The sequence below is a fragment of the Rosa chinensis genome, chromosome 7 (genome assembly GCF_002994745.2).
Source record: "Rosa chinensis cultivar Old Blush chromosome 7, RchiOBHm-V2, whole genome shotgun sequence".
In the NCBI taxonomy this organism is placed as follows: Eukaryota; Viridiplantae; Streptophyta; class Magnoliopsida; order Rosales; family Rosaceae; genus Rosa; species Rosa chinensis.
The window spans coordinates 28,729,418-28,741,183 of NC_037094.1; the positions used below are offsets into that span (position 1 = coordinate 28,729,418).

General features: G+C 37.9%; 1 protein-coding gene across 1 annotated transcript; it reads left to right on the top strand.

The window, feature by feature from the left end:
* LOC112175727 ((S)-scoulerine 9-O-methyltransferase) lies at window positions 1-3,876 on the top strand. Its single transcript, XM_024313456.2, has 3 exons — window positions 1-2,262; window positions 2,858-2,922; window positions 3,230-3,876. The coding sequence occupies exons 1-3, from the start codon at window positions 1,542-1,544 to the stop codon at window positions 3,536-3,538; spliced, it is 1,095 nt and encodes a 364-aa protein (XP_024169224.1). The 5' UTR covers window positions 1-1,541; the 3' UTR covers window positions 3,539-3,876.
* Window positions 3,877-11,766: the final 7,890 nt, after the last annotated feature.

Below are 11,766 nucleotides of genomic sequence, written 5' to 3' on the forward strand. Positions count from 1 at the left end.
TAACTTTATCCTTCTAAATATGGTCACATGCATGACAAGTGATCATTTTTAAAAGATCTTTGATAGAATATAGATGGAAATATGATGTTGGTAGCAAAACTTGAAGTCATATATCAAACTAATCGGGGAAAAAAGAGTTCAGGCATTGATGGTTAATTTAACTTCTTAGAAAGCTATCTCTCAAGAAAAAAAAATGCTTTTTTTCTCTAACCTTCGCGAGAGCATTTTTTCGATGGCGGCTGGCCTTGGCTAGTGGCAATCTTGCATCTGCGATCGAGAAGGGGTGTCTCTCTTCTCTCCTTCGTCGTTTCCTCGGGGGTGACAATGAGCGCGCTCGATTCCTCTCTGTGTTTGTAGACTGTGGCCTCTTTGCTCTGGCCGTATTTGCGGTCGGTGATGGCTGGGATAGCTATATGGTGGCTGATCTGATATTGGATCGGTCTCCGATCGTTGGTCCTCAGGTTGGGATGCCCAGAGAAGATTAGATTATTGGGGCAGTATGGTTATCGGCGCGTAGAGATGATTGGAAGCCAAAGGTTGAAGGCAGAGGTTGGTTAGATTTAGGTATTTTGGGTCGGGGTTTCTCCCTTGTTGGTGGTGGAGCTTTAGGTGATACGGGCTGGTCGTGGTGTCCTTCTCATGACGGCGGCAATGTTGAGGACTGTTGGGACACGTTTTTGGCATACTACGATAGATTTCGGAAAGTTGAGTGGCAACTCTCGTCCCAGAGATGTTGGACGCGGAAACCAAGGTGGCGGCAGCTTCCCTAAAGTTTGTGTTGAGTGGTTCTCTTGGGCCTGGCCTTGGTTGGGGGTGTCTGCTAGAGTTTTTCAAATCTGGGCCTTTTTGGTTTCCCCTATGGATCTTGGGCTTTCGGTGGGTTTGGTTGTTTTGGGCTCAAAGAGTCTCTATGTTTTTATTTTTCACTTTAGCTTTGGGCCTTCATTCATTTTTGTTCATTCTTTTTCAAGAAAGAATGATGGGTCTATGCTAAGCATTTAAATTTTTTAGGTCGCAAAAATCATAATCTCTGAGGGTTTTTTATTCTTGCTTCAGAGGTTATTGATCTTTGTGTGGAATAAAAGTGCGTGAATTGTCTAAAAGGTGGGTGTACTGAGAGTATATTGCATTCTTGTTCTTGTTTAGAATAGGAGTCTCAGCGTACTCTGAGAAACGATTATTTCTGTCGACTCCATAGGGGTGTTTCGTTTTTGTACTGCTTGCTGAATCTATATAATGGGCTGACCTTTTTTGATTAAAAAAAAAAAACTTTTTAAAATTTTTAATTGCAGCTTAATTATTTGTGACGGCTTTTCAATTGTAGCTTAATGGTTTTGGCGGCTTTATAAAGAAATTTAAGTGTATTCAATGACTCAATTTCAACTAGAGGATTATGAATGTATATATCGTTTACCTAACCTTTGAATAATATTTCAATAATGTAATAAGTCATATAATAGAAGATTAGGATTCTTGTATAAATAGTGCCTAAGAATGAAAAGCAACAAAACGACCCAAGCAAACTAGAATAACAGAAAAACATGGAAAACCAGAGAATTAGCTCAAAAAACTATGTCTCTGCTTGGAATTTGGGAGGTTTAGTTGTCACTCAGATGGCTCTAAAAGCTGCAATCGAACTCAATGTCTTCAATATCATAGCCAATTCAGGACCTGGAGCTCATCTCACATCGAAAGAAATTGTATCTCAAATCTCCACCATGAATCCAAATGCAGCAGCTGAGAATTTGAAGCGAATATTAAGAGTTCTAAGTGTGCATTCTTTGTTATCTGTATCTCAAAGGCCAAGCTTAAATGGTAAGACAGTAGTAGAAGAGACTTATGGTTTAACAAATGATACTCTTTGCCTAGTTCCAAATGAAGATGGAGTTTCCTTGGCTCCATATATTATCTTTGCTTCTGATATGACCCTTGTGAAAAGCTTGTCCATGCTCAAAGAAACAGTGCTTGAACCTGGGAGCATTCCTTTCAACAAGACTCATGGTGTGTCCATGTATGAGTACATGTCTGAGAAACCTGAGCTGAGCCAATTGTTTAATAAGGCTATGGGACAAAGTTCCATCCTTGATTTTGAAGAGGTGTTAAATGTTTACAAAGGTTTTGAAGAGATAAAAGAGTTGATGGATGTTGCAGGAGGCACTGGAACTACAATTGCCAAAGTAGTATCTAGGTATCCACACATTCAAGGAATTAACTTCGATTTACCTAATGTTGTCGCTCAAGGAATTGCTAAATACCAAGCAGGTTAGTATATAATAATTGCTACAACATCATGCATGTACAATTTTTCTTCCATTTGACACATCATTTAGTAAGTACTATCGTAGCTTCTAGTTCGGCTCACATTCATTACGGTTTGATAGATTATTTAGTCATTACATTATGAGTCCCATTTAACCAAGTGAACTCTTAATTAATATAATAAAGTAATAGCATGTAAAGTTTATGCTACAATTTCGCTAGGTGAACCAGTTTTTGGGTACCACTTGCATCCCACTTTATAGTTGATGTGGCATAAAGTCAGACATACCGGATAACTTCATAACATAGTCTCCCATTCGTAAGTGGAAGGTTGTGAGTTCGACTCACGAAAGACTAGTTGTAGTATTTGAGTTGTTTATCTGATCAAAATAAATAAATAAAGACTTTTAGTAATGAAAAATCTTGCAGTTTAGGGTCCTAAACTACACATAACTGATGTAGTAATTTAGGGCTATACCTTTATAATGGTGGACCAATTTTTATAAAATAGGAAAATTTATAGTGTATGTAGATGTGCATCGACTTTAAAAGCAATTTCTATGTTTTTTAACCAGCATGAAAATTTTATCAAATGCAGGTGTGAAACATGTTGGCGGAGATATGTTTGAGTTGATACCAAATGCACAGTCTATTATGTTGAAGGTTGATTTGTCTCTTCTTCTTCTTTGCTCTCTCTTTATTCTCCTTTTATGTTCATATATATTCTAACTTACTAATGAAAATAAGGAATGTTTATCTGCACTTCCATATAGCTTCATGAATCATTATAAAGGAATGAAATTCACATGATCTCATTGTAAAATGATCTCGATCTAGATAATTGCAGGAAGCTCAACTAGAAAGTACCATGAAAATACCATATATACTTCAAGTTAAAACCTAGTAGTTAAACATAACATGCAACATTTACTATTATTGTATATATGAATACATTTTTACATGTATGCAGCGGATACTTCATAATTGGGACGATGATCTATGTAAGAAAATATTAAAATGTTGTTGGGAAGCATTACCAGAAATCGGGAAGGTAATAGTTGTGGAGTTTGCAATACCAGAAATAGTGGAGAAGACAGCAGATTTGGAGAAAATAGTGACATTAGACATCATAATGATGGCTTATCACGGCAGTAAAGAACGAACAATTGCTGAGTTTGACTACCTATCGAAAGCTGCAGGATTCAGTGAAATGAAGATTTTTCCGATTTCACATGGTTGTTATGTTATGGAACTTCACAAGTTGAAACATATTAGATAGATGATATATGTGATCATCTATGACACACGTCTTTCTCCTTTTAGTTATATGAATAAATTTATGACTCTCTCGTATGCTTCATGCATGAGAGTAATCATACGGCTGATTTTTAGCAACCATAAAACTAGTTTTATTCATTTTGTTGGTGACATGTGCAACCCAGAATGGATCTGTTTTTAGTTTTGATTTGGCTTGTTTGTAACTGTATGTCCTTTGAGGTTGGTTCTCAACTTCCTAGCTACCTCTCATTGTACTTGTTTTAATATTTCATGATCAATAAAATTATGGGTTAAATACTGTTTACTCCCTGAACTTTCAGGGAAAAAACAGTTTAGTCTCTCCCTTTTTAATTTTATACGTTGACTCCCTCATCTTTCAATTTTGGACCAATAGGTCCATTTCGTTAGTCTCCTTTCAAAAACTCAATTAAATTACTGACGTGACAATCTTTCGGCGTCAAAAAGTCTATTATACCCTCACTTTTTCTTTAATTTCCCCCCCTTTTCATCTCTTCTTCTTCTTCCTTCTTTCAGCTCTATCTTATCCAGAAACCTCCCTCCATTTCCTCTACTTCTCTCTCCGTTAGTCCTCTCCCATTCTCATTCCCATTCCTTTTGCCCTTGATCTCAAAAAAAAATAAAATTTCAGCCTCGAACTCCTCAAGTCCTCAACTATGTCTTTCAGATTGTAATCGAAAACAATGGCTTGCATATCTATTTCATCTCTCTAATACCAACTATGGGTTTAGATTGATCTAAAGAAAAATGGATTTACTGTGGAAAACTTTTGTTGTCTATCATACTTTCCCTGGGTTTTGCATGATTACTAATTGATGAGCCGTATGAGAGGAAAGTATGAATCTGGAGGAGAAGAAAGCATGAATCTGGTATTGTGGATCTGAAACCCATGATTCTCTCAATACTCTTTCATCAATAATCTTGTTTTTCTTGTACATAATTTTGAATTGATGGCATTCCAAATGATAGAATAAAATATCTCACCATTAACCGCTTTTAACAGTTTGGTTATCTCCTTTCTCTGAAAGTCTGAATGGATATATAAATTTCACTTTCAATGACAGCTTCTTCTACTCAGTTATTAAGTGAGAGAATTAACGGATTCATATTTAGATTTTCAAGCGGTGTGATGTCGTCTGTGAGTGAGATTCAAGAATCAATGAAGTAAATCAACCATATGTTGCTCTAAAGTGTGGTATTGCGGCTTTGATGGTCGAGGCGAAGAGATGAATTAGATAAGAGAGAAGCTGAGGTCTACACACATGTAGTTGGCCACATTATTCACAAAGAAACTAGCAACAAACCACTACCTTGCCTTTCTGACCATACTTTGCACCTTCCCCTCGGATTGCAGATACATCGAGTCAAATCGGATAAGCTAAGTCGGACTCTGGAACTCTGGCGCTTCTGCTTTGTCGGACACATAATACTTTCTCTGCTTTAGTTTTTCTCGGAGAGCATGCAGTACTAGTGGAGGAGAAATTGGTCTGCATAAGTGGAAATTAAAACCGCTACTATTGAAGCCAAAGTTTAATTCTAGCTCTCTTGTTGAGGAAGAGAAGAAAAAAGAGAAGGAAAAAAAAAAAGGTGGAGAGAGAGCTGGAAGATTGGGCGGTCTGATTTTCTGAGGAAGATTGGGAAACAGAAAGATGGAGAGAGAGCTGGAAGAAGAAGAAGAGGTAAACAACACCAAAAAAAAAAAGAGTATGAGAGGGTATAATAGACATTTTCGTGTGAAAGAGACGCCACTTCAGCCACTTAACGACAATTTAACGGCAAGTTAACGGAATGGACCTATTGGTCCAAAATTCAGAGATGAGGGAGTAAACGTGTGAAATTAAAAAGGAGGGACTGAACTGTTTTTTCTCTGAAAGTTTAAGGAGTAAACAGTATTTAACCCTAAAATTATTTCTCATAATACAGCTGAGGTTTAATGAAAAGAATATTATGAATGAGATTTGTACGTGTAGTCTATTAATGAAAAAATTATTTCTCCTTGTCATATAATTTATTTATTTAAGTATAAATGAGAATTTTAGGGTTTAGTGTTAGTGAGATTTGAACTAGTGAACTCCATAGTGTCAATTATTCTAAATAACCAACATGTCACAACTCATCGACATGTACTCATACCATTGCGATAAGGCTTATATCTAAATTATCAATACATGCAATCTTGAATTCAAACTCTTAATTTGTTTTTCTTAAGAAATCAATCAATGTTAATAACTTGGATATGGTCTATCACTCAATCGCTATGTTCTCACTAAAACTTAAAATTATTAATATTGGAGGAGACATATTAAGGATTAATTCTAAGTTTAGCACCTTGAACTCTTCACCAAAACTCATGTTTTTTGTTTTGAAGCAAAAGTTGATATCCTTAGATAGATCAACAGCTGAAAAATGGTCAGAGTCTACATACACTTAAATATTTCTATCTAAGCAATGCTACTCATTACAAAACTATATGATCTTGCTTTTTAAAGCGAACCTAGAAACAAAGAAACTCCATGTCTTTAAGGAAAAAATCATTGACTAGCTTCTCATTAGCCAATCATGCAATTGTGGTACCAACAGAAACCCACTTCTTAGCAAAAAAATATGAGCACCTTCTTATTCATAAGTCGCTTGAAATACACCATTCGCATTCTAGATAGCTATCAACTCCTATAAGGGTCATGATCCAAAGAGATTGGCAATAGAACTATAGAAGACCATAGATTTGCCCAAAGTGTCAAAGATGATCCAATATCTTGGGTCGGCCAGCCTAATACACTAAGTAACAAGTAAGGGTGGCAAGGCACCCTCCTTGACATCCCATGAAATAGGCCTAAACTATTAAAGCTCATACTTAGGTCCAGATACAGATAACCAAGCCCAATTCCAAGCCCAGGACACCACCCTTAGCAACATAGCCGCAAGTCTGGCCTGCAACGACATTGCCGACGTCATTGCAAGTTCCATTTGACTTCTTTAGAAGGCCATGAAGTCTGTAAATGGTTTCGCTGCCTCCCCTCGGAAGCCAAGCACCGATCAGCACTGCTGACACTCAATTATGCTGTTCCAAGTCTCAGTCCAAGTATGAAACATTACGCGGTCGATCGAGATCAGGGAAAAAGCCCAACATCGAACAACCTGTGAAGGATGATCAGCGTTGCCACCTACTACTTTAAGTCGATGCCTACTACCTCTAACTCCCGTGTTCCTCTCATATCCAAACAACCCAAAAATCAATGGGGATATGACCTTCTCAAACCGAATCACCCATCTCTGGAGCGACGTGCCTTTCGATGCTTTTCCCACCACTGGAACCAGACATGACACCATGCCTTGACTTGATCGCACCCAAAATTTCACCAAAAATCATGTTAGTCCTTGCTCATCTAATTTCATCAGCAATATCATTTTAGTTACAAACTTAATTAGTTAAGTTTAACCTTATCAAAAGAGCATGGACTAACATGATTTTTAGTGAATTTTGGGTTCAAAGTTAGTCAATATATCAAAAAGCTCCCTAAATTAAACTCTAAACTTATTTCATGAGCTTAAACAGCATACAAGGGTGCAACTACACATGGGCTGTGTGGGTTATTGCCCACCTCAAATTTTGGGGTTTTGAGGTTTGGCTGCGTCTGGCTGAGGTGTGGGATTTTTAATTTTCTAGGATTTTGGCATTTTGATTCAGGGTTAGGACTTCATGCTCATAACGTGTTTAAGAGAAAACAAATTCAGGAGAATACTTAGATTATTTCATTGATAATATGGGCCTCTTTATATAGAGAATTACAAGTACAAAATCGTGTTGTACAAGGAAACCTAATAAAACATTGATTAGGATATCTAGAAGATTCTACCCTATTACAACTTAAACAAATAATCATTGTTTGGCACAGACACATATAATTCCTGTTTCCTTCAACATAAATTGTAGTAAATTACTTATAAGTGTTTTTTCAAGATTTATATTATTAATTAAGCCACCATATATTTTTATACGTAAGTGTTGACAAATGACAGTAATTTTTCTGAAAAATAACATTAGTTTTTCAATTTGTTGATAATAACTTTTTGTTTGTTGACAATAACTTTCTAATTAATGACAATAAATGTTTTGACAATGTGACATCTTTTTGAATAATAAAAATTAAATATGCGGTTGTTTTAGAAAAACTGAAATTGGGAGATAATTGTGTTGTGCTTTTATTGATAATAGGGGCCTTTTTATCTAGAGGATTACAAGTATAAAATTAGAGTTGTACATCAAAACATAATCGTACAATTATTGGATATCTACGAATATCTCCGAGAATAACACTAACATAAATCCTATTACCACTTGCATAAGTAACCTAAAGTTTAGATCAGACACATATTCTGGATTTACTTGAATACTCCCACTTGTGTAGCACAAACGTGGTGTTCCTCTCGTTGCCTCATCAAAAACCTTGCCGAGTAACAAAAACCCAGTGGGACAAAAATAACTTCGGTCGAAGGAGAAAAAGAGTACAACACGCACCCTTCACGTTTTGAGACCAAACATGTAGATATCTCCCCCTGATGTATGCATCTCTCCCTGATGACTACGGTCATGGGAGTTTGAATAACTTCCGCAAATGATGCTGGCAATATGTTTCTCAAAAGTGGATTTAGGCAATGACTTAGTGAGCAAGTCTGTCAAACTGTCCTCAAATCGAACCTAGTTCACCTAGTTAACTTTGATCTTGAGGAGCGCTTATTATTACTGATTATGCTTGATGTCGTCGCCTTTGATGTAGACTTTCTTCATTTGTTCAATGCAAGCGATATTATCCTCATAAATGCTCGCAGGCTCATCTGTGGTAGACTTCAAACCACAATTGTTTCGAACATGCGTAATTATGGATCCAATCCACATACATTCATGAAGTGCTTCGTGAAGAGCAAGAATCTTTGTATGGTTCGAAGATATAGCGACTAGGGTCTGTTCTATAGACCTCCAAGATATTGCGGTCTTACCCATGGTGAACACATAACCAATTTGGGAATGACCTTTGTGTGGTTTGAGTTACGCCAAAGTATCCTTCGAACCTATAGGCCACCCACGCATCCTAGTTAGGGCCATGACCTGTAATGCCAGAATGCCACTCTATGGCGTTGGTGCCATGCCTACCTCCGTGTAGGATGACGCTTACATTCTCTTGTAGGGACGTCCATCGTTGCAGGCATATTTTCAGCAGATATGTGTGATCTCGACACTTTAGCGGGGATCGAGATGAGACATTTTGGGGGGGGGGGGGGGGGGGGGATAGACTACGACAATTCTTGTCGTTCCTACTGAATGTCCATGTTCTTATCTCCCCCTAACAACGGGAAGACTGTCTCATCAAAGTGACAATCCGTAAATCTAGAGGTAAGGAGATCTCCTTGCAAGGACATTAAGAACAGACAATTTGTTGGAGTCTCAAATCCAACTTAGTTGCCCAATCGTCTGTACGAACCCAACATAGTGCGTTGTGGCGGCGCAATTTGCATATAAATGAAATTTGCGTAAGTATGAGATACTTGTACCCAGTCACTAGCTGTAACACAGAGATTGTTTGAGTGGCGGTGGGTCGTAGACGAAGTAGCATAGCTGCATGCGATAGCATCACCCCAAGCAGATATAGGAAGATTGCTGCGCATTACCAATGTCCGAGCTACCATCATAGTCGTTTTCGTGAGACCATTTGGGTGTGTACATGGGAATATGATGTCCAATATCAGTCTCAATGATATGCAATAATCATCGAAAGTTTTCATTATAAACTCTCTAGTATTGTCAAGTCTAATTAATTGAATAGGATGATCCGAGGAGTGAGCCCGTTGTCATATGATATGTGTTGGGAGTGTAGTATAAGCAGCATTTACAGATGAAAAATGACACAACACATGACCAGCGTGTTTGCGTCAACCAACCAATCATGACGTCCATAAGTTGGTTAAATCAGTCCACAGAATCCCCACAGATTCTATGTAAGAAAAGAATGAGTATTTTCATATCCTTTGCATAGAACAGTCTTAGTCCTAATTTCCCTAAGGAAAGAGCTTTGTAAAATGAGTGAGAGGCCTTAGAAGCAACCGATGAGAATTTTGGTTGGGCTGAGCGTCTGAAATGCTATTTGAAGCAAAGTTGGTGATTGCAGCATCACCTAGGGCACCATCACCATGATGGACGCCATCCATGGCATCATGGATAGAGACTGTGCCAGACTGCCAGCCCTAGGCTGGTGGTGGACTGTAGCGGCGCTAGAGGTAGCTGCAGTGGTCATACTTAGGCCATGAATCAACTTTTGATTCATACTTCGTTTCGCTTGAAAGAATGGATGTCCGTGTGTAGTATTTTGTAGACGGATCATCATATCATGACTAGGATGACCTATCCTGTCATGACAAAGGCAATATGCATCTAAATCCAAGAGATCTTCTCTCATAAATTTATTGGATTTACTAGCTCGAATACTGGTGACATAGAATCCACTAGAGAGACACATAAGTTTCTTTAAGATGCGCCTTTATTCACAATTATTAGATGTAGTGCAAAGGAGCTCATTTCCGTTCTCTATATGCGTTTTTGCATGGAATCTGTTGGCTCGAATGACTCAATAGAGTTTGATTCGCCCTAGGAATATAGAGAGTTTATGTGACGGTAATCAAGGTGCTATTTGGCAAGCGGAATTTGGGCCATTCCATATCCTTGAACTAATTCTGATGTCCCAACCATCGTAGTCACAAAGTAATTTGCCCAAAATCAAAATAGAGTCATAATGAAAAGAACTCAAAATTTTATTCATAAGCCAACGGAGTATATCATTGTTTCTTACCCATTTAGAAAATCTAATCCAAATACTAGTTAATGCAAAACAATGGTAGTTGTTTAACTTCTTTCGGTAACTCCAAAATAAATATGACGAGGTGAGTAGAGAGATATCAGTGGAGCAAAGCTCGCTTAATACTACTTATCTCAAAACCTTCGTAGACATCATACTCACTTTGGATGAGCCTAGTTTGAAAAGAAACTAAACTAATGGCATTTAGTAAGAAATACATGGAATTACCTATTACATCTCTTGGAAAAATGAAGACTTAAACAGAATTGGCGATCTATTGATCCCAGCCAGATTTGAAGTCTTCAACCCTTCACTCTAGGTCATCTTCTTGATTTTCTTATTCCCCACAGTGAGCTTATCTTGCTTCACAATATGCTTTGTAAGCGGTGACAATATCTTCACGAGCTTTACAAATATGTGCCAAATGACTAGATAATCCAAATCAGGAACATACATCTCTGTGCTCAGACTCTATTGATTGAGGCGCTTTGAAAACGTCATTTGGATGGCTCTTAGTGTTGGTGGCGCCACCAACATTGCCGGAGGCATTACCTCCCTCTCTCTTTCCACGTTTACCTCTTCGGTTCTGTATTCGCCTATTTTGGCAGTCACCTTCCTTATTAGAGCAAGAATATGGAGTAAAACGTCTAGAAATGTCCCTAGATTTAGGGTTTCTCTCTTAGGGCCCGCCTCTAGGGGTGCCACTATAATTGGACTCCGGAATATGTTATGTTCCCATGGGCCTCAAATTATAGTTCTTCACAAGGATATTATCATACTTTTAAGCAACATTCATAGCTTCAATGAGCTCATGAAACCATGTGATCCATCCTACAGTAACATCGATTCGATAGTTCTTAGCAACCATTAAAGCAGAGACAGGTAAGGTAGAGAGAGACTTCTCAATCAACATCGCATCTGTGATATCTTTTTCATAGAATTCCATCAAGGATTTAATGTGAAGTGCTTCCGAGTTGTAGTCAAGAACTGACTTGAAATCACAGAAGCGGAGGCTATGCCATCTCACTTCTAGGTCAAGAAGCAGGGAGTAACAGACATTGCCAAATCTTTTTTCTAGTGAGACCCACAACCTTTTGGGGTCTTCTTCATTCATATACTCGTACTGGAGCGAATCATCATATGACGAGTCATTAGGATGATGGCTTTCGCGTTATTTGCCTCCAAGACTACTCTATTTGATTCCAAAGCTTGAGTTTACTTAACAGTTAACAGTTAGCACTTCCTGGCTAGACTCAAGAATCGTATCCAGGATTCCTTTGATCTTCAGATGCTGGCGGACATCACTGTTATGAGCATTTTAATGTGATGTTTTAGTAGTTATTTCCTCATATTTACTTAGTTA

Bases quoted from the DNA above. Each gene is read 5' to 3' on its own strand.
- LOC112175727 (XM_024313456.2), top strand. From the start codon at position 1,542: ATGGAAAACCAGAGAATTAGCTCAAAAAACTATGTCTCTGCTTGGAAT. The intron at 2,263-2,857 runs GTTAGTATATAA...TATCAAATGCAG, and splicing joins AATTGCTAAATACCAAGCAG to GTGTGAAACATGTTGGCGGA. The intron at 2,923-3,229 runs GTTGATTTGTCT...ACATGTATGCAG, and splicing joins CACAGTCTATTATGTTGAAG to CGGATACTTCATAATTGGGA.